We start from the raw sequence: 23,800 nt of genomic DNA on the forward strand, positions 1-23,800 counted from the left end.
CCCCCCCCGCTCCTTGTCCCCTGACTGCCCCCTCCTGGGACCCCTGCTCCTAACTGCCCTCCAGAACCCCACCCCCTACCTAAGCCTCCCTGTTCCTTGTCCCCTAACTGCCCCCTCCTAAGACCCCCCCCAACTGCCCCCCAGGACCCTACCCCCTACCTGTACCCTGACTGCCCCAAACCTCCACCCCCCTAAAAAGCCCCCCCGAACTCCCGACCCCCCCCGTCTCTTGACTGCCCCCTCCAAAATCTCCCTGCCCCTTCTCCTGCCCCCTGGTCCCCTTACCCCACCGCTCAGAACATGGTGTTGGGCTCTGTGCGGCGCCGGACACGTGGCTGCGCTCCCCAGCGCAACACACAACCCGGTCCCTGCCCCTGCACAGTGCTGCGGGAGTGGGGCGCTGGGCTGCAGGGGAGGAGGAGCTGCCGAGGCCCAATGCAAACGGCCCGGCAGCCCGGCCGGCTCAGAATGCAGGGGCGGGGGGGGGAGGAGGAGCTCTACAGTTGCTCCGGAGTCCAGCCCGGCAAGCTGCGGGGGAAGGGCTCTGGCACCCATGCGAGCGGCTGACTTTCCTGCAGCCCTCCCAGCCGCGCCTCGCTCTGCATGGGGGGGAAATCCTGGACATTTTTAGAGATTTACAAGTTCCCCCCCGGACGCTATTTTTAACACAAAAAGGAGGACATGTCCGGGTAAATCCGGACGAATGGTAACCCTACCAAACCACACACAGATCCTATTTGGTATATACAGTAAATACATTTTTTGAACACTGTAAGCTTAAGTGAATTACATAGTATGAACTTTTGTAGTAATTTTGAAGGATAGTTCATAGGATTTATCCAGGGAAGTCATTCTTTTTTGAAAAACTGCTTATTAAAGCTATGCAGCAGTACAGGGAAGGACTTTTCTTCCCTTTAGCCAATAACTTAAATGGCTCTAAATGTATTTTGAAAGGAGACATTGAGAAATCAAATGATGTTATCAGAAATAAAAATCAGGAGCCCTACTGCAGGAAAAGGGAAGTTAATTTTAGTAACACTGGAAAATGACACATTGAGTCAGCTGTGGATTGAAATAAAAAATAATAAAAACAAGCCCATAAGTAAAATTCCCTTGTGCAGAAAAAGTACAGTAATTACAAAGCAGCCAACTAGGAAAATAATTGATTTTAGCCAGCCCTATTTATTAATGCTTTTTTCTTTAAACTTCTGAGTAGAATGTTTTAGAATATTACTATGCATCATTTGTACATCATTAAAACTAGTAAGCTAACTGGCAAAATGCAGTTTGAGTGAACGTCAGTATAATTTGGATATTTCATGAGAGACTTAAAAAGCAATTTAGGACTGTTAAATAATCTGATATAGAGTTTAGTCATATTGTACTAGATACCAGCCCTTTTATTGCATATGTGATATCCTTTGAAGATCACTGTTGCTGCACAGATGAGAAAATTGTAACCTGGCAATACAAATCCCATCCTGCCTGTGTTTATCCTTTAGAAATCTAGGTCCTGATCCAGTGAAGCACTTAAACACATGCTTAACTTTTAGTACATGAAGATTCACATTGACTCATGTGCTTTCCTGGAGCGGAGTCTTAGTAGGTGAAATTTAGTGACAGCCATGAAAGCAGTGGACTAATAGCATTAAACTAAAGCCAATCAAAGTGACAGGTTGCTGTACAAGCATTGGGCTCAGGCGCTTCATCTCCTTCGTGACCTGCAAAGCTCTGACTAAAACAAGTTGGAAAGACCCGCTAGTGTGCATAGTGGGTTTCTGTAGTCTAAATATTTCTACCAGGATCTAGTTAAGGAACTACCATACTAACTTTCACTTGCGAAACGAGGCACAATTTGAACACAGATTTCTAGCTATAAAAGGCTTGTACCTGCCGTGTAGGAGGGAAGCAACAATGCAAATTATTTCCTTTTTCTGACCTCAAAATTTGCTGCTACGATGAAAACAAACCCCAGTTTTTTACATTATAAAGAAATGTAAGCCTTTACATAATAGGGGCTGAAGTTTGCTTTCTCTGACACCAAATTTGCCTCCCCCCTTGCGCCAAACTCTAAAATACGCCACCTTAAACTCATTCCCACTTCAACTTTTGCATAACTGCTCTGTGGCCAGAAGACAATTTTTGTCCAAAATTAATCATAATCAAAAATTTGAGATTTGTTGGGGGCAGGAAGAGATGTTTTGAAAATTCTTGTAGTGCAGTGATTTTCAAACTGCGGGTCGCGACCCAATACTGGGTCATGGAATGTAAGGCACTGGGTCGTGGTGGCTCTGGTCAGCACTGCCAACCAGGCTGTTAAAAGTCCTGTCAGCAGTGCTGCCCGGCTAAAGCAGGCTAGTCCCTACCTGTTCTGACACTGTGTTGTGCCCCGGAAGTGGCCAACAGCAGATCCGGCTCCTAGGCGGGGGGAGGGGAAGTGGGGGGGGGGCACAGGGCTCGGCGTGCTGCCCGAGCACCAGCTCGGACTCTATTGGCCGGGAACTGGCCAGTTGGAGCGGGGGGGCCTGCGGGCGAGAGCCACTTGTCCATCTCTGCCCAGGAGCTGGACCTGCTGCTGGCCGCTTCCGGGGCGCAGCGCAGTCCGCGGTGCCAGAAAGCCTGCCTTAGCATGCCTGCTGAGTCACTAATCAGGAGCCGCCCAAGGTAAGCCTGTGTCCCAACCCCACACCCCAATCCTCTGCCCTACCCCAGAGCCTGCACCCCCAGCCCAGAACCCTGACCCCCTCTCGCACCTCAATCCCCTACCCCAGCCCAGAGGCCCCTCCCAAATCCTGAACCCCTCATTCCCGGCCCCACCCCTCAGCCCTCACCCCTGCACCCAAATCCCTCATCCCCAGCTCTGTTGGGTCACGGGCATCAACAGTTTTCTTCAGCTGGGTCGCCAGAAAAAAAGTTTGAAAACCACTGTTCTAGTGTGTGTACTGGGGAGGGTTGCTTAGTGTAGTTTTATGTATGTTTGGTTTTTGCCCATAGCTCAAAAAAGCTTTTAAAAACCTCAGATGTGTTTTATTTGAAAGATTTTGGTAAAATTTAGTCTGGGATTTTCAAAGGTGTTGAAGATCAATGGGTGGCAAACTCCCTTACTCCCTTTGAAAATCTCAGCACTTATGTACAAGACTTCTGCTTTTTTTTTTTTTCCCTTGGGGGAAAGGCATATTAAGAATCTACTGGCAAATTAAGAACATCATCATCAACCATTGGACTTTGGCAGGCTGTAAAAGAGCACCAAATGACTGGTGGAGACCTACACTTCCATTTAAAAAAAAAAAACACCATTTTTTCCTAGCCCTTTTCCTTGGGAACATTGCCTTTGAAGTGTAAACAAACAGGACGTAATCACAGCCTGTCTCCCATCAGCCACAGCCGGAGTGCCTAACTCAGTTACCTGTTTCTGGCATGTTCTTTTCTGTGTCCCACAAACAGGACAGACACAAGTGAAATCTTTATTCCTGGTGTGTTTCTACCATTCTTGGCTGGGTTGGCTGTGCCTGCAGTAGAAACTGTCAATAACCCTTTACTCCTCTCTGAGAAAATGAAGACCGACTGAGGGTTGATGTATCTTGAAGGCATGCATGGGTGCTGAGAAGAATCCAAGGAAGGAGTTCCTTCATCAACTACCCATGCAGTGTTTGAGAAGATATTGGGCTAGATGGACCATTGGTTTGAACCAGTATGGCCATTCTTATGCTCTTAGGAGGGAAGGAGAGGAATCTGCTCTCTCTCTCCCTCCCTCCATAATCTCACTGCCCCTGAATCAGAGACACCAGGCTCCAACCTCTTCTCAAGGGGATCCCCTGGAGGGAGCAGAGTGTGAATGTTTCTGAAACTATGCAGTATGGAAAATTTAACCCTCCCCATGCAAGGGGGATGTGGTGCTGTAATATCCAGGCTCCCTGTAAAGCGGGGAGAGAGAGCACCACAAGCACTGGCACCAGTGTCCCATGTTCAACAGGATCTTTAAATCCCCCATGCAGTGGGAGGATCTTCGTACATTCACCCATTCCCCATTCCTTCTTCCTTCCTCCACTGACAATTGTCATGCAGCAGAATGAATACTCCTGAGTGACTTACAACAGTGTCTTCCTCCATAGAAATCATATATTCAATCTGAGCAAGGATTAAAAAGGGAAAGACACTGGGCTTTGGAAAAAGATGGCGAGCCATGCAATCCATGACTTCTTAAATACCATTACCAAACTAATACTTTGCCCACAAGTCTGGAGTGAGTAGACGGTTTTACAAAATCCAAAAGGAATCCTGGTATGGAGAGTGGGGAGCAGTGAGGAACTTACTTGTGATGGTTGGCTGGGGAGCAAGGTTCCACAGTGTTCCTTGAATTTGTATCTGCCTATGCCAGTGGGGTTTAATCTGACTTCGGAAATACTAGAAGCTTGTGACAAGTGAAATTTTTATATTTGAATGCTTCCTTTTTCTTCATTGGGTTGGGATTTCGAGTTCAGGATCCTGACACAAGGAAGAAAAGAGAGCAGCAGAATACGGACCCTGGACTTCAGAAAAGCAGACTTTGACTTCCTCAGGGAACAGATGGGCAGGATCCCCTGGGAGAATAACATGAAGGGCAAAGGGGTCCAGGAGAGCTGGCTGTATTTTAAAGAATTCTTATTGCGGTTGCAGGAACAAACCATCCCGACGTGTAGAAAGAATAGTAAATATGGCAGGCGACCAGCTTGGCTTAACAGTGAAATCCTTGCTGACCTTAAACGCAAAAAAGAAGCTTACAAGAAGTGGAAGATCGGACAAATGACCAGGGAGGAGTATAAAAATATCGCTCAGGCATGCAAGAGTGAAATCAGGAAGGCCAAATCGCACTTGGAGTTGCAGCTAGCAAGAGATGTTAAGAGTAACAAGAAGGGTTTCTTCAGGTATGTTAGTAACAAGAAGAAAGTCAAGGAAAGTGTGGGCCCCTTACTGAATGAGGGAGGCAACCTAGAGACAGAGGATGTGGAAAAAGCTAATGTACTCAATGCTTTTTTTGCCTCTGTCTTCACAAACAAGGTCAGCTCCCAGACTGCTGGACTGGGCAGCACAGTATGGGGAGGAGGTGACCAGCCCTCCGTGGAGAAAGAAGTGGTTCGGGACTATTTAGAAAAACTGGATGAGCACAAATCCATGGGGCTGGATGCGCTGCATCCAAGGGTGCTAAAGGAGTTGGGCCAAAAAAAACCTGATGAGGTTCAACAAGGACAAGTGCAGAGTCCTGCACTTAGGACGGAAGAATCCTATGCACTGCTACAGACTAGGGACCGAATGGCTAGGTAGCAGTTCTGCAGAAAAGGACCTAGGGGTCACAGTGGACGAGAAGCTGGATATGAGTCAACAGTGTGCTCTTGTTGTCAAGAAGGCTAATGGCATTTTGGGCTGTATAAGTAGTGGCATTGCCAGCAGATGGAGGAACGTGATCGTTCCCCTTTATTCCACATTGGTGAGGCTTCATCTGGAGTACTGTGTCCAGTTTTGGGCCCCACACTACAAGAAGGATGTGGAAAAATTGGAAAGAGTCTAGCGGAGGGCAACAAAAATGATTAGGGGTCTGGAGCACATGACTTATGAGGAGAGGCTGAGGGAACTGGGATTGTTTAGTCTCCAGAAGAGAAGAATGAGGGAGGATTTGATAGCTGCTTTCAACTACCTGAGGGGGGTTCCAAAGAGGATGGAGCTCGGCTGTTCTCAGTGGTGGCAGATGACAGAGCAAGGAGCAATGGTCTCAAGTTGCAGTGGGGGAGGTCTAGGTTGGATATTAGGAAACACTATTTCACTAGGAGGGTGGTGAAGCACTGGAATGCTTTACCTAGGGAAGTGGTGGAATCTCCTTCCTTGGAGGTTTTTAAGGCCTGGCTTGACAAAGCCCTGGCTGGGATGATTTAGTTGGGAATTGGTCCTGCTTTGAGCAGGGGGTTGGACTAGATGACCTCCTGAGGTCCCTTCCAACCCTGATATTCTATGATTTATGGTTTTTCTCCTAAAAGCTTTATGATGTCTGGAAAAAAATATTCCAGCCAAGGAATCGCCCTTAAAATAGAAAATCCCTAGTTATGTACTTTGTGAAAGAAATGGATGAAAAAAAATCCTCCAGTTGTGGATTTTGTTACTCCTGTCTCTTAAGCAAGTAAGCAAACCATGCAATGCTTGGAGGCAAGAAAGGCAATAAAAAGAATGAAGAGCTCCTTCCAAAATTGGAAATGCACTGGGTGAATTTCCAAACAAATTATGGAATTCTTTTTTGCTTCCCATAATAGACTAAAGTTGTGGATATTGAAACAGAACAACCAATCTGTACAGAAAGTATTGTGTATTGTACAGGGAGGTTGTACGTGAAAGTCCCAGAAGTGAGTCCAGTTTTGCCTCCTGTAGCCTTGACTTTGAACCACACTGTTTTAATTTTGTCATAAGATACCAGGTTTTCTCTGCCTTGGTGTAGTCTGCTAGGCAAGTTTCCATCTATTTTTATCCTGCACTACCAGTGGCTGGATGAAGACTGCTGCTTTCCTCTTGTAGCTACAACACACACTGCTAAGCAGTGAACTCCGTGTAATCAGCTGGCTAAGGCTCAAAGACAGCCTTTTACTTTATTAGGGAAAAGAAACATGCTTTGAAGAGGATTCTAGCAGAATTATTCAGAGGAAGGTGATAGCAGATTGTGAGGAGACCATACCCTTGACAGGCTGAAGTGTCAGCAAGAAGTCACATTTCAACTGCATGGAATGGCAGCTGTCCTCACACTAGCGTGAATGAGACGAAGGTATAAGTACTAGACAGTCTCTCTGAATGAAAAAGAGCAAGGACACTGACAGAATTTCAGTTATCATCTGATATTTCAGTTTAAAAATGAGAAATCCAAACAGATCTTGGAGTATGGACTAATAAATTATGGATACAATGAATAGTGATAATTGCAAGGAATATTTAATCTGCAGTGAGGGGGTTTGAGAGTTAAAGAATGAATTTGGACAGTGATGGAATGGATGACATCATCAGTAAAGTATCCATGTTGGAGATGGAGGGGAATTATAAAAAGGTAAGAGACAAAAAGGACGCTTGTCTTCTAACAATTGCTCTGTTTTTGCAAAAGAGAAACAGTTCAAATCTGAAGAGTTGCCAATACCATTCAAAGCACCCTATGCTACAGTTCATCCAGATATATAAATGTTTCTTTCTTGTTTGCTAAAATAGTGAAACTTTCTGTTGTATTTAACACACAAGTAATTTTCATTAAAATTTGGTTGTTACAATGTTCTGTAAAACTTCTTACACACTACATTTAGTTGTCAAAACTGTAATTTAAATATTGTGACCCTCTAGTTTTTAATACAAATTACAGTGTAGCTTAAGAAATGAAACATTTTGACTCTAAATTTTCATTTTATTTGTACTTCACCGTAATACATCTTGAAGTGAAAGATACAAAAACAAGTGTTCTATGGGTACTGGATTTTCATAAATATTATAACAGCCTTTGTCCCTTTAAAAATAAAGTATGCCATGTACAGTTTTGGAACTTTAAATATAGTAATTGTCTACATCTGGTAATGACAGACCTAAGGCAAAAATAGCTTCAGTTGCATGGTTGAAGTCCTGACATTAACTTCAAGTATATGTTTCTCCCTACAGAGCCAGGATATTATGCAACTTCTCTTCTTCTCCCCCCCCCCCCCCACCCCTCCGCCTCCTCCCAAGGAAACAAATGCTGTTCTAAACTGTTTCACAGTATGTAGACGTATCATTTCATAACAGACCCACCGTCCCCAATTCTCACTAACTACAGCACCTGGCAGCATCCAGGCCATTGTATCTAACCTCAGCGCCTTCCAACATTTAGTCAATTGCTTCTAATATTAAATAAAAAATTGCCATAACCCTGCTGGGTTTTTAAACTTCTTTGGAAATACTGTAAATTAATCCCAAGAGCTGACTCGTGTACTACTTTTTGTCAGCCTGCCATGGTTTGTGTTTTCAATGTTGTATAATTGCCAAGAAGGGAAAAAGTCTGAGGTGATAAGTGTCCACATTAATGACATGTTAACACCCCCTGCAGTAAAGTTCTTGTACAGGGAAGATGCCGTGTTTGGAACAAATTTCACACTGTTGCCCAGTAAAAATACTTCAGCAATAACTCTACATTTAAATCAATTTACTATATAGATATAAAATCTACTGTATATACAAACTGTTAAATCCTATATCAGAGTCAATTATTGTTTGTTATATGTGGAATGAAGTATACATAAAAGGAGGTCAGTCAATCAACTAATGTTCCAAGTTGCTTTTGTGGGATTCACATTCTTCTTAACATACAGTATAAATGATGGGAATAACCTAGTGATATTTCAGAAACAACATTAATAAAACTGAGCAAATCAAGAAAGCTTATCCAGTAAATGTTGTCTTAGCACTCTCCAACAGTGGATGAATTAGAAAGAAAACAGAACTCAGTAGTACGTGTACTCCCAATACGCTATTGGATCATTAGACTGTTCCTTTTTCTGAGGGCATATAGAGCTTTCTCGTCAAACAAATTTGCCCAATCTTATTTGACAAGTAAGAATTGGAGATAATATTGTTGCACTAAAGTATTTTTAAGTCTTGTCTTTTCTTGTTAATCCCAAACCTTTTACAAGCAAACTAAAGCAAAGAAAGAAAATGTGGAGTTAATCCAGGAACAGAAAGCAGGTGTAGCCAAAGCAAGTAGTAAACTGTTGGCAATATGTACACAACTGTCTTAATCCTGTACATTGCCAGAGGTATGACAGCATTTATATTGTTCACCTTACTTAGTCCTTGAATACAGATTCAGTGGGTCAAATTCTGCTTTCAGTTACACTTCTATAAACCCAAGTGACTCACTGGAGTTTCTCTTGATTGGTCCATGTGTAACTGATATAGTCTTGCCACGTTTGTTTTGAATCAACAAATGTAATAATATTTCAAATATCTGGTATATTGTGAAAAAAGATAAAAACTGTAAAAGCTTATCTGTTAACTCCCTGTCCGTACATGACAAAGCCCCCTCTTTATATTGAGTCTATGTAGAAATTCTGCTGGAAAAAAGACTGCCCTACAGGGCTAGTCTTCCTAGATAATGTTTTCACCCCTCAGCTCATAGAGAGCCGAGAAGCTCTCAATGTGTCCAATCAGCATTAAATCCTACACTTTCACTGGATGTGATAAATAATACCTTTCAAGAAACTTCCATAATTCCTATCCACATTGGTCTTGTCATGCTCAAGAATCTACAAACTAACAAAAAGCAGCATGTCACCCTTCAACAGAGTGTAGGTCATTGCAGGAGTGTAGATCAGTGCCAAAAAGCAACTACTAATGACTGAGGAAGTTGTATCCTCTCAAACATCAAGCCAGTTCAGATGTTCAGGCAGCAGATAATTACACCAATGATTAAAATGTAAATGGTGAATACATGACCCATGGAATCAATTTTATATTGTCATATAAGAATATTTAGCCAGCACTAAAATATTTTTGGACCGATTGACTAACTTCTGTAACTTGTTTTCCAGGGCAAGTGCCCCAAGGTTAATAGCATAACTCTCAACACTCCAACTTCCAAGTGAAGTGTGTAACATTTGCCCTTTTAATGCATTGGAAAGAAAATGTGGCATCCACAACTACACAATGAAAAATCACAGATGCAAGCATTCTTTATTTATATAGTACCATAAGTCGGCAGAGGGGCATGTGCTTTTATTTTTATGTATATAATACATAAAACTTTTATAATCGTCTTGTTTGTGCTGTTATCACCAGCGCAGCTCTAGGGATGTTTCTCCGTTCTAATATTTGGCAAGAAGAACAGATGGTAAATGGGTGGGACAGATGTGGTAAATGGAAGTTATTGCTGTGGGGTTGAAAGAGGGGTGAGAAGTTTTTTATTTTTATTTTTTCTTGTGGGAAAGATAAGGACCATTAAGAAAACAAATTGTAAATGTATGGGTCAGTAAACAACAAAGCTGTAATTAATATATATTTTAAAATGCAGTAATTATATAGAAGTGGCATGGTAGACTATGATCACAGAGGGTCATAAGGATGGCCTCACCATGGCATTTTTGTTAATTTACTGAGGACAGTTTGGCACCTCTCCTAATGGAAACTTAATTGAAATTAGTGTTTAGATGTAGAGATTCTCATTTTCCTTTCCTTGACTAAACCACAAATATCTCACTGGTTTAGCCAAACTGGCCTTGAAACTTAACTTGCAGTAAGGTTTTTAGGAACTTAGTCACACGTAATCAATGGTTGGGGAATTGATCCATACATGAGTTCTGTGCTAGACCTTGTTATATACTGATAATACCACATCTTTCTTTCTTTCTTTTTTTTTTTATGTTCTTGTAAATATTTTTGGTATTGTTGTTTAAAAGAAAAAATAAAAATCAAACAGTTCTATTCCTGTGGTTAAAATTAGATCCTACAATGGATATGGAAGGAAGAGATTATGTAACTTTTCCTTTTCCTTCAGGAGGTGGTCTAGTGGCAGGATGTAGTGTTCAGAATTATAACACTATTTATTTATAGCACTTATAATTTGGGAATTAATAATTCAAACCTGTTTTGCTTAGTGAAAGTCTAGGTGAAGGGATAGAAGGCAAAACAACTCATGAGATTAGTGAAATGTAGCATTTGTGTTCGCCTAGGTAACAGCTACAAGTAAAACTTCTTCTGCTGACCTTTTAGACCAGGGGTAGGCAACCTATGGCACAGATGCCGAAGGCGGCACACGAGCTGATTTTCAGTGGCACTCACACTGTCTGGGTCCCGGTCCAGGGGGCTCTGCATTTTAATTTAATTTTAAATGAAGCTTCTTAAACATTTTAAAAACCTTATCTACTTTACATACAACAATAGTTTAGTTATATATTATAGACTTCTAGAAAGAGACCTTCTAAAAAGGTTAAAATGTATTACTGGCACGCGAAACCTTAAATTAGCGTGAATAAATAAAGACTTGGCACACCACTTCTGAAAGGTTGCCAAGCCCTGTTTTAGACTGTGTGATTTAGCCACAAAATTGATTCTTTGGTGAAAATCTGTGTATCTCACTATAGATTTAACAGACCTATCTTTGACCACAGATGTATATAATACAATATTATTTATGTTAATGTTTTTAAATTCTAAGTGTTTCATGGTGATTTTTTTATGTAGAAAATAATTTTAAAATTCCTGGTAGCTGAGGAATGAGATTATTGATTTGGTTCCTGTCTGAAACCAAGTTTCTCTAATATCTCTCTTAGACTATTTAGTGTATCTGGTACGGTGATCTATCTTTAGCATGAAATCAAGCTCTCAAGTATATTAGGCTTTTTAGGACCTGTTCCCTGTTTTATAACAACTTTATGGCACAATTGATTCCTTTATGGTCATTATCTAGAGGGTGACTTATAAAGTGGGATAATGTGGGCTCAGTATTTGGAATTGTATTATTTAATATTTCAGTAATTATTTAGTGGGTAAAATAAATTGAACATTGGTCAAATGTACAGATATCAAACTGGGAAGAATTGCAATCACAGTGGGGGATGGATCAAAATTACAGAATGATTGATTTGAAAGTTTTAGAGAGATCTAAATGGGACGAAATATGTAAAATTAAAAAAGCAGGGAAGAGTAACTCCCAGTACAAGCGTAAAAGATGAGGGTGCTACTTAAAGAGCAGTAATGCAGAAAAATCTTTGGAGGTGAGAGAGACAGACAGATGGGACATGAACTGAAAATGAAGTGAAGCTGCAGAAAAGGCAAATGACATTCTGGTCTGAATGTAGGGTTAGCATTGGTAGAACATGGGAAATGTTAAAAATACTTTATGCCAGCTTGGAGGGAGTCCTATATTTTTGGCATCTTATTTCTAAAAGAATATAGATACATCAGAATCCAATCAAGGGCCACAAAAATGATAAATAGGTTAGAAGATAAGGAAATTAATTGTGTGACTTGGAGGAAAGGGATATTTGAGGGTAGTATATTAATACAAATCGAAATTTTTTTTTTTACAGTAATGAGATGAATAATAAGCAATAGACTTGAGGTAAAGAAAAACTTAAAATACTAGAAAGCCATAGTCAACATGCAACCCAGTCAGATCATGGATTGTCTCTCTCCTCCATTTGTACAGCACCAGACACAATAAGGTTCTCATCCTTTTTTGTGGTCTTTAGGCACTCCTCTATGTAAATATTTAATCATCATAATGTTCAATTTGCTGGCATTTGGGGCCTTCCCAAGACAGTTCCTTAATAACAAGGCCACTGCTCCTTCTAGCAGAGGTGCTTAAGAGTAGATTAAATTGAAGAAAACTTTGCAAGCACTGGAGTAGATACATGTTTTTGAACTGGTGGGGCATGACCCTCAGGTGCATATTAAGGGAGTAGAGGAATACTACTGTCACTAGGACCCAGGTCACCATACTAGTAACATAAGAACAGCCATACTGGGTAGCCATACTGGTACTTAGACCAAAGATCCATCTAGCCCAGTATCCTGTCTTCCGACAGTGGCCAATGCCAGGTGCCCCAGAGGGAATGAATAGACTAAGGGCTGACTAAGGGCTTGAGTTCAGTTTTGTGGCTAGCCTTGTCCAGAGTATATCAGTCTCTTCAGTGGATTTCTCAATGAATGTTTAGATTATAGAGTTCTTTGAATTTGTGTATCTAGTGTAAATGAGCACTGTATACATTTAGAAAGTTTGTGGTGACTCTGTAGCTTTAAAATAAGTTACTGCAAACAATGCTAATTTTTATATTAAAACTTCGGATACTAATATAATATTTTTGTTTTCATGTGCATTGACCCAGAAATCCTTACGCACCTATAGGACATGATACTGTCACTAAGTATCATAATACATATGAATACAAAGTCAAAATATAAGTTTGTGTAGATTTAGACTAATTAGGATATAATGTGTTCTATGCAAAGAGTGTCAGTTAAAAGATGATTAATTGCTGACTAATGCTGTTGGTGTATGCCCATGATGTACTAAAAACACTGGGTTGATCAATTATATCAGACTGCAAAAGCAAAAGATGTCCAGTGCAGGTACTCAGTCCTGAGGAAGTCTGGGTTCCCTGATACTCCAGAATTGAAAGTGGAGTTAGTGGAAGATATCCCCTAAAGAAGCTGGAGAATGATGCTGTGGTTCCTAATGACTGGTACAGTGAAGAGAGAAGAACCCCCTTTCCCTAGTCCCTTAACCCTCACACGAGGTGAGGGCTGGGGGTCCCAGCAATGAGCAGGGGGCTGGGTGGGGGAGGTGGTGGTGGTGCGGGACTGATGGTAGCCCTCCAACTGGTGGAAATGATTAATAAATTAATCATGACCTGCACTGTACAAGTTATTACCCAGATAGTTCCCAAATGAGCTAAGTTACTAAAGTTGCAACAGAATTATATTGCATCCCTCACACCTTTTCTGCCTTTCTGTGTGTTCAGACAAACAACCCAAGTTAGCGAGATTGAGGGGGCAAAACGCTGTCATCATATGGTATAGCATGGTTTACTTACTTTCAGATTTGAAAAAAAAAAAACACTTACCTATACTTTCTATATTCAAAGATCTTAATTAATCCTCACAGCGACCTTGTGAGAGAGATATGTAGGTATTAGTATTCACTAGAATTTAGGAGTTCCTAGCTTCTAGTACTGAGGCATGGCCTGGGGGTCTAAATATCCTATTAGAACATTCTGTGGAGAGTTAGTGATTCATCGTAAAAATGAATAGGATAAGAGAACTGGAAGTGACAGGGATTGGCCTGTATTTGTTCTAAACTTGTATTTAGATTTTTTTGATACTATAGGATATAGTACATTGTTTCTTTAGTGAGTGCCTTCTTCACATCTTGATTTGCTCTTCAAACTGACATTTTTCTAGTTTAAAAAATGCTGAGAGAGATTAAGGGTGCAAGCATCTTCAGCATGTAATAGATTGCATGAAAAATCTAATCAAGGAATCATTTGATGGGGGCTTACTTTATGGTATCAGCACTTTCGGTGTACTGAAAACTAATATTCCATCTTATTAAGTTCAGTAAATGTGCTTTTAAAGCTATTGATTTTTGTTTTGTGCTGCAGTATGTTACTTCATCATGTTTGGATAGAAAAGCTATATACTGGATGAATGAAAGACTATACATTACTGTAAATTTTAGAGAATAGTACACAGTGAGCATCAAAATCTAGATTTATTCATTAATGAGGGTTACTAACGATGATGCTATCAGAATTCACTAGACAGAAGGTTTCACTGAAGCTGAGGGATTAATGTAATTGCTTCAAAACAGACAATGTGGCGTCAGCTACAAACTGTAAGACAAACAATCAAGGAATTAGAATCTAAAGAACAGCTTTGCTTTATCTGGCTTGTGCTGTGTGAAGCAGACTTTCTTTTCTACCTCTTTAGCTGTTGTAATGAAATGTATTATGAATTGATCACTAGAGAGACAGTTAACTAATAGTATTTGCACAGTCTAGCATAGCATTTCATTGCATGAAGTAAAATATAATAAAATAATATTGAGATTTAAAAATACATTCCTTGTCCTCAAAAATTTGTATTTTATTCATTTGTTGAAGTTACTTTGGATAGCCAACTTCAAGTCTTTCCTCTCATTTTCCCCCCAATGCTGTTCTCCAAAGTTGACAGTGGTGGTATGCTGCTCCAATTAGAAACCCAATGCAGAGCTTTATGTTGGAAAAAGTGCCATAGGCTATATCGAGCCATTCTTTATCACATGACTGTCTCTGAAGTCCATGAAGGTTTGGCATAAAAATCAATAGCAGGATATGGCCTACTGGTAATTGCTGGAGGCTGCAAAAGGATATAGTCCTAGGGTGTATATTTTTATCATAATGAGGGAAGAGTTGTGTGTGAAGTTTCCCATGCATCAATAGATATCAAAAGTATTTTGTTTTTCAGATGTTTCCAGGGAGAGCTAATAAAATAATAAATAAGAAACAGTTGGGAAGAAAAGGTAGTATTGGCAAAACTACCTATTTTTACCTAAACTTATTCTTTGAAATGACTAAACAATTTTTGCTGAAACTAAAATAAACAAACACTTATATAAGATCAGTCTGAGGAAGGATGCAAACATGGAAAATTTTAGCTAGAACAGTTAGTCTGGCTAAGTTGTAAACATCTGAAAATTGGGGCTTATAATTGAAAATGCTAGACAACTTTAATTATAGGTTTTGCTACCAGGCCTGCCTATAATTTTTAGCGTTGCTAAGTGTCGGGTTTTTGATTAAGGCCTGGTCTACACTGCGGGGGGGAGGGGGAAATCGATCTAAGATATGCAACTTCAGCTACGAGAATAGCGTAGCTGAAGTCGACGTATCTTAGATCGACTTACCACCCGTCCTCACGGCGCGGGATCAACGGCCGCAGCTCCCCCGTCGACTCCGCTTCCGCCTCTCGCCCTGGTGGAGTTCTGGAGTCAACGGGGAGCGCGTTCAGGGATCGATTTATCGCATCTAGATGAGACACGATAAATCGATCCCTGATAGATGGATCGCTACCCGCCGATCCGGCGGGTAGTGTGGACGTACCCTTAAAGTCAAGTCAAAAAGGGAACCTGGCAGAGTCTGGTTAGCACTGCTGACACTGTCTGGTTACTTGCAGTAACTGTCCTCTGCCACCAGGGGTGGGTAGGAAGAGCAGCATCTGCTGCTGGAGACTTGAGGAGCACTCAGGAACGGCTCCAGTGGAGAGAGGTACTGGCGGCTCCCCTGTCCTGCCCTGAGCGTGGTTCTCCCTCCCCACCCCTGCCCCACTCACCCCACACCCACCCCAGATTGCAGCTTCCCCTCCCTCTGGAGTGTGGCTCCCCCTCTCCCACCCTGCCCCAGTTACCCACCCCACCCCTACAGCCTTGATCAGCTGGCAGGGCGAGGGAGGTGGAGAGAGCAGTGAGTGATGGTGGTGGGGGAGGAAAAGGGGGCAGAGACTTGATGGAAAGAGGCAGAGCAGGAGGCGGGAGAGGTTCCGGGCGCTCATTGTCCGGTTTTCACACAGTAGAAAGTTGGCCATCCTTGTCAGATTGTGATACGAGAAGAGAGTTCAGGTTTCAAATGAAGACCAAATTCTACTAAGAATCTGACCATATAATGGATGATATAATAGTGTAAAATCGGTATCCAGGATTGAGGTCATAACTAAATTATTATGATCTGGCTCTTTTGTGCTTAAAAAAAAAAATTGCATGTAATTTTATATTACCATGTAGAATCAGAACGGTATTTTATCTTTAATTACATTAAACAAGTAAAACAATTCAAGTGCATTTATATGAAGACATCAGAAGTAAACCCAGACTTGCACAGTACACTTTTGCTTTGTCTATTACATATTTTACAGCATGTGCTGTACATTATCTTAGAGCAGTTGATAGGCTGAACATGTTCTTTCCATTAGTCCTTTGCCTTCCTACATGTTTTTGCTGTCAATGTTGACACACAATTATTTATGGCCCTCTAGTACAGTATTCTATTAATACTAAACATAAATAAAGTTTTCATTTACTGCATATTGATCAGTTCAGTCCAAATATAAAACCAAGTCTATAGCCATTGATTGGTGATTTTTAAAGCACTTTGTAGCTTACATTTTTTAAATGTAAAATTATAAAGAAAACCATAAAAAGTAATTCAGCAATAGCCATTATAAATATATTTTGAATAAATTATTTGGAGAAGAAACAATCACATAAGAAAATATACACCGCTTCCTCGATATAACGCGACCCGATATAACACGAATTCGGATATAACACAGTAAAGCAGTGCTCCGGGGGGGGGGGGGGGAAGCAGGGCTGCACACTCCGGTGGATCAAAGCAAGTTCAATATAACACGGTTTTGCAGTAAGATTTTTTGGCTCCGAGGACAGCGTTATATCAAGATAGAGGTGTATATAGAAAAAGTAACAAAAATTTGATTGTGGTAATTCAGTTCAGATCAGACTGGTTACTTTCCAGATGTTTGTTCTACTCTGCTTCAGCAATTATTTTGTGTCCGTTCATATATAAGAATGTAAGCTCTCTCAGACAGAAAAAGGGTGTCTTTTTACGCTACCTATATTTTCGGCACCACTACTATATATATTATTATTATTTATTTTAAAAATATAAATCTGAAAACAAACATTTTATGAAACTATCTTCATCATTTACATTTTTAAGGAAGTTAATAAATGTTTATACTCTTATGTATGAGCCAATGATTTCACTTTTTTTTTTCTATAATAGCTGCAGCTTCCTTTTGAACAGATATTTTTATGTTGTTAGCTCAATATGAAAGTATTTTGCTAATGTTTGGAAAATCTTCCTTAAAATGTTATGAGTCCATAATCCAAGTAACAGTATAAACACAGCAGTTTTTTAGGTTTACAATGAGTTGTTAGGAATAAAAGGTTGGTTTCCTTCCGTACCTTTTTTCTAGAACCACCATTTCATCTCCATTTATCATCATCTCCACTGGAGACTAGGTACTTGAGTGACAGTCAATGCAAGGGAAGAATGAAGAAGCTGCTCTTTAAAGCATTGAGGCTGAGTGGGTTAGATAATTTTGAGGTGAACAAGGCTGAGATAAATAGTGTATGTACATCAGTGGCAACTGAAAAGAGATTATTAATTTAAAACAAAGCTTCTGAAATGTCCTCAATGTGGTGGTGGGTTTCTAACTTTGCTTATCTAATGTTACAGTACTGTAAATGCTGTACTGCTGTCAGCTTGATTACTACAGAAATGTGTTCTTCTAGCTGATGGGTTAATACTTTGTTGTCTACCTGCACTTTTAGGCTCAGAAAAATGAGAGAGAGTCTATCAGGCAGAAATTGGCACTTGGAAGTTTCTTTGATGATGGCCCAGGAATTTATACCAGCTGTAGCAAAAGTGGCAAGCCAAGCCTTTCTTCTCGGTAAGTAAAATGGCATAGTGAACATTCCAAATGTTTATGGATTTCATGTGGCATAGCATCAGAGTGAAATTAAAGGGGAATATGTGGGCATGGGGGAGGTAAAAACTAATGAGAGGCTTTGGGTAGTGTATTATATCTTTAGTATGAAGTCCTATGAGAAATTCATTAGAATATTGAGGGAGGCCCTGATGTTTGTAGGCTCCATTTTCTCTTCTGGTTACCTCCCTAGATTTTTAGTGGCAACAATACCTTTAAATGGCCCTCATTTTAGATCCATGGTTTCCTAGGTTCCACACAAATTTGGTATCTGTCATGTCAGTTTGTTGTGAATAATTTCCAAAAAAGAACAATCTTGGGACTGAGGTTATAGAACATTGGCTTGAGATGGAGTAGGTGACCTATCCTGTAATTTACCATCTTTAATTTCTAGAATTCTATAACAAATGCCTCTCTTGCCTGTTGTGCTGACAGAGATATTACAGTTACAAAGGGCTTTACACAGAGCTGAATTCTTCCACCATAAAGTGTTCGTCTATATGACAACGGGGAAGAGAACTTGCAACTCATTCTTGCAAGATCCCTGAACACCTTCAAATCTCCCTGACTCCAGTGGGATTGGGTTCACTCAGCACCTTGCAGGATCAAGTTGCTGATTAGCTATGAAAACATAACAGAATAGAGGTAGAATGACCTGTTACTTGTCATGCAGGCAAACAATATTCTGGTTTTAATTCAAAAGCAGAGCTATCCTTTTGTTGTTTTTATTGTTGCTGCTGCTGTTACTGAACATACCCAAAATAAAATCATCAACACAAGCAAATGTCGCAGTTAGCCCCATTAATAGCATGGCTCTGAACAATGGGAATGTTGCAGCTCTTCTCTTCTTCCCCCCCCCCCCCTTCCCTCCCAGCTAAATGTGAATAACACTATCTCAGGTGTGCAAGAAGTTGGCAATAGAGGTAGTATTATTACAGCATAGATCCATCTAGGTATGTGCATTCTCAAAAACAGAACCTGATTTGTCTTGGTTTGTGCATGTCATTAGAAAACTGGACAGTGAAAGAAATATATTGCATTGGTTAATCTGTTTGGATATACTGTTGTATAGAAGGTATTTTGTATGTGAGTTAAATGTAAGGAAAACACATGCATGCTACAAGATCTGGGATTGAAGTAGGCATGATCCAATAGAGGAAGCCAGGGAATTTGGTCAGGATTTGCAAAAAGATACGGTTGCAGAAATTAATAGTCCTTTTTTTAAACAAAACTATGCATTTGATGCATAAGAGCTTAGTTACAAATTACTCCCACATAAAGGTAATCTTCATGGTCATATACATCCCTCCAGTATGTAAAGTAATGATACATCCATACTAACTCATAGAATATCAGGGTTGGAAGGGACCTCAGGAGGTCATCTAGTCCAACCCCCTGCTCAAAGCAGGACCAATCCCCAGACAGATTTTTGCCCCACATCCCTAAATGGCCCCCTCAAGGATTGAACTCACAACCCTGGGTTGAGTAGGCCAATGCTCAAACCACTGAGCTATCCTTCCTGACAACTTGTGAACAGCTCAGTTTTGTGGTTTTTCTTAGTAAATTATTCAAAACATCCATTAAGAATATAGTATAATATGTTTATACAGTATTTGTTTCCAATCAGAAAGCATATATTTAGGAACATTTTCAGCAGAAAATAAGAAATCGTCTGTTATATTTTCAGATTTTTCTAATATTTAAAGAAAGCAACAATATGAACCTTCCCTTGTCTTCTCTGTTGTAAAATTCTGTCCTAAAGTTAATAAGATGCGTGTTTTGCTCCTCATCATCTGTGCCCCAACCATGAAAGTTCCAGAAGGCTCATTATTCTCTCTCCTTTGAACATCTTATAAGGTCATTCAGAGATCATGAAATGTCACATACTCATGTACCACCCATATTTGGATGAAAATCAATTCTTGTTCTGCCAACTTAACTACTGGGCTTTTTCTGTCATCAAGATGTCCAGTGCCTGGATAAAATGACCAGATTTGGTGGTCAGTCTAAGAAAGAGCATTGTGATAGTAGGAAAGAGATACATCCAGGAAATTGCCAATATGCTAATCTCAACAGCTGTCCAGGGTGTCATCAATTTGATGTGCAGCCTTAAAATCATGCTGAAGTCATTACTCCTGAAAATAATGGTACCATCGTCTGTTAGCCAGGACACTGTATCCCCTTTCCTTTCTGGCTAGAATCAAGACATGGTGATACATGCTTTCATCTCCTCTAGGTTAGATTTACCCAGCTCATTCAACCTGGAACTAAACACAGCCACCACCAGAAGGCTTAAGCTGGTGCAACTTTCAGCAGTGCACTTCATGTGCAACAAAGGATGATATGGACACATGACATGCAAGCAACAGATGCATAGCAAATGTTCCATAAACTACCCGCTCCCCTTTTACATAAGTATTCAAAGTCCTGTTCCTAATCTACAGAGTCCTTAATGAACTGGAATCTGGCTGCTACAGAGTTTACTTCACCCTCCAAAACAATGATATTTCACAGAGCCATACAGTTGGAAAGACCCGGGTTTTAAATTTCAGGTGCTCTGGGCAGTGTGTTTTCACTATGGATGTCCATGATAGAGGAGCTCAGATGACCGCTTTTTGATTATCCAATGATGCCCCTTTCGTCTTCTCCAATGTATGGCTTGATGCAACCTTCCATGTGTGTGGAACAGCCTGCTGTGACCCCAGGGTGCACCCAGACTTCATCAAACTGCTCCTAAAGACCCACCAATGTAAAAAAGTAATATTAACTGGAAGTATAAAAGGATCTTTTAAAGAAAGCCTTTCTTCACAAGGCACCTGTAATTTTTTTTTAAATAATTTTAAATCCAAAGGGAACAGAGAGAGAATCCCATGGGCCAAATTCTCCGGAGAAATGCAGCTGATTTTTTTTTATTAAATTAAATTAAATTAAATTAATGGAGATATCCTATCTCCTAGAACTGGAAGGGACCTTGCAAGGTCATTGAGTCCAGCCCCCTGCCTTCACTAGCAGGACCAAGTACTGATTTTGCCCCAGATCCCTAAGTGGCCCCAGTGTAAACTAGCTCCAGTGCTGGTATAATTGGCCCTGGAGGGATATCTGCAATGTAAGGGTATTTACCCAGCAGTGCACAGCCAATATAGGATCTCATATGCCACTCTCATTTCATGCTCTCCCAGTTACACACACACTGCGGGGGGGAGGGCATGGGCAGAGCAGAGACAGAGAGAGGCAAATATGCCTCTGCATTGTTTTGGCATCCTAGATCTGTTTACAGCTGGCATAAGTTAGAGCAGCCATCTGTCTGTTCTGCCTTAGTTAAGGGGAATCATCCCTGAAAAGATGCATAGAGTGGAAAGATAAGCTTTAAGCCACCTTTGGCTTGCACTATGTGTGGAAATCTACCATATCTGTGGATCTGGCTCTATCTGTTCTCATACTTCACTATCCTGTTGTTTGATGTTTATACCAAAATGACAGTCCTATTATACAAAACTACAATAGGTTTCAAAATAGTCCAGAGATGTGTGTTTACCCAGATAGTGGTGAACCAGTTGTTCTCCCCATAACAGCTAACCTCGTTCGGGAAGTTTCTGAATGGACTCTCATGTTAAGTGTAGAGAAGTACATGTTTCCAGGGTGTGGCCAGAGACAAAATCTTAAAGATGCACAAAAGCAGGAGAGAATTAACCATTATTTGAGAGAGGCTACAATTATAAAATCAAGCTTAACTTCAAATAAATTGAAAAGAAAAACAATTTGACTTTGTTTAGTAACTACTTTCCTTTAAAGCAAAGCCAGTAACCCCTATCTTCTAATTATACAGCAGGTCTAATTAACAGTGTGCAAGCAGAATTTGACAGATGTACCAAGTGAAATTACCAGATGTACTAAATGCTTTTGAATTTTGTTAATATTTATACACCGGTCAGAACTTTAAAACACATTGGTTGTTATTATAGGGGGTGGAGGAATCTTCGTAGGAGTGCTTTCGTATTGAAAAAGGATATGTTCTGTAGAAAACAAAAACATAATAAAAGCCCTTTACTGTATAGTGAATATAGCACGTGTCCAGCTCTTGTATTCTCTCTCCCCCCACCCCCTTTATTCAATCAACATTTGCGTGCAAGGTGCATTGTTTGCATATATGGAAAACTGATTTGGAAAGAGAAATAGGATTTTCCGGTGAGCAGTTGTATAATAAGACTCCCACCATTCTTTTTGTGATTCATGTATCTCAAACTATGTAGTTTTAGAATGTTTTTACAGAACTTATGAATCCCTACAAAAAAGATATTCCAGGCTGGCAACATGGAATACAAAGTCTTTCCTCTTTAGGTTACCAGTTTGAATCCAGCTAAGGTTGTTAGTGACCAGAAGATGATTTTATTTCTTTTTAATGGCCTTTGTCAAATGAGTTAGTTCCTATTGAATAGCTGTCCATATGGCAAAAACTACTACTTACAATTAGCACCAACTGGCAGTCTTCCTTGCAGTCTCAGCAGACAGACCAAATATTGAATGGATATGGAGACTGACTTTTACCTATTGAGATGGTCCCTCCGCATCAGGATTTAGACATATTGACAGAGTCATAGGGGAAGTTTGCACCACTGCTGCTCACACTGTACCTGTTCTAAGAATGAATACAGGAGTGAATTGCCTGGGCTGTTAATCTGGCATCTTTCAAGAGACTGAAATTCTCAAACAAAACTTCAAAACGAAAAATGCAGATGATGAAAGTTGTCTGTTAGCAGCAAACGAACAAAAAAACCTTCCTGTGCCTAGAAATTCTGCACATGCTCATGTTACAGTGGCCCTGCTGTTTCACTCACTTGCTACAGTGTCTTAAGCTAAGGCCATGGTCCTACAAACACTTATATGCATGATTAACTTTGATTGTAAGTATTCACATTGCTGTCTGTCATGGTAGTAAAGCCACATGCATGTGTAGATGTTTGCAGGATTAGGGTCTAAGACTGCAAGCTCTTGGGGCAGGGACTGTCTTCTCTTTCTCCCTCTATCTCTCTAGCACCTAGATCACTGGGACTGTAGTCTGGCTGGGGCCTCTAGGCACTACTGTAGTACAAATAATACATAATAATAGTGTGGTGGATATATTACAGTTCACTATGAAATATATTCCAAGAATTTTACGGTTGTGGCAGAAAATAATGAAAATGACAGTATTGCTGTTGAAGGGTAAACTCCCATCGTGGAGTGCAGTGAGGTGCATTTCATTACTGAATTTTTTGTTTTTGATAGCTACTGTCATAACATGAATGTGCATTCAGTGTAACTTTTAGTTGATAAATTTACTTTTTCTTTGTGAAATTGAGTTAAAAAATAGACTGTAGTTGTACGTGTGCAATGTAGGGAATTCCTATGAATAGCTAGGCCAGTGCTGCTCTAATGTAACAAGAAATCTCTTGTCTCATATTGTTTTAGCGTTCTGAAGTATGTTCATTGTGAGAGCAAATAATGGCAGTAAAGGCATTTATCCATGTTAACATTTTATTACCCTAGAATTTTATGTAGGTGTTATGAATAAGATCTGAATGGCCATTGCTGGTGGCAATGTATGCAAGCATAAAAATAAAAACCCTAAACAGGTCTCCATGCAAACTGAGCTGCAACAGCCCACAGGAGACGTGACAGTATACGCATCTGAGAAGCCATCATCTGAAAAAGCTTCTTGGTTTCTCGATTTTTCCAGCCATGTATCCTAACAGGAGGCTTTTTTGGAGGGGGATGGGGGGGGAGGAGGAGAATCCAGCTCAATGTCTCAATTTTGCAAATT

At 40.4% G+C, this 23,800-nt stretch overlaps 1 protein-coding gene across 6 annotated transcripts in view; it reads left to right on the forward strand.

Annotated features, from left to right (window-relative positions):
• LOC117882507 (schwannomin-interacting protein 1) overlaps positions 1-23,800 on the forward strand; it is a 106,227-nt gene that overhangs the window by 63,975 nt on the left and 18,452 nt on the right. For 5 of the 6 annotated variants that reach the window (XM_034780814.1, XM_034780812.1, XM_034780813.1 and 2 more), the window contains one exon: positions 17,846-17,964. In XM_034780814.1, the coding sequence (XP_034636705.1) occupies positions 17,846-17,964 (119 nt within the window). Of the gene's footprint in view, positions 1-6,589; positions 7,058-17,845; positions 17,965-23,800 lie in introns of those variants that run through there. The other variant, XM_034780815.1, reaches the window with a different exon arrangement.

This window comes from Trachemys scripta, chromosome 9 (assembly GCF_013100865.1).
Source record: "Trachemys scripta elegans isolate TJP31775 chromosome 9, CAS_Tse_1.0, whole genome shotgun sequence".
NCBI lineage: Eukaryota > Metazoa > Chordata > Testudines > Emydidae > Trachemys > Trachemys scripta.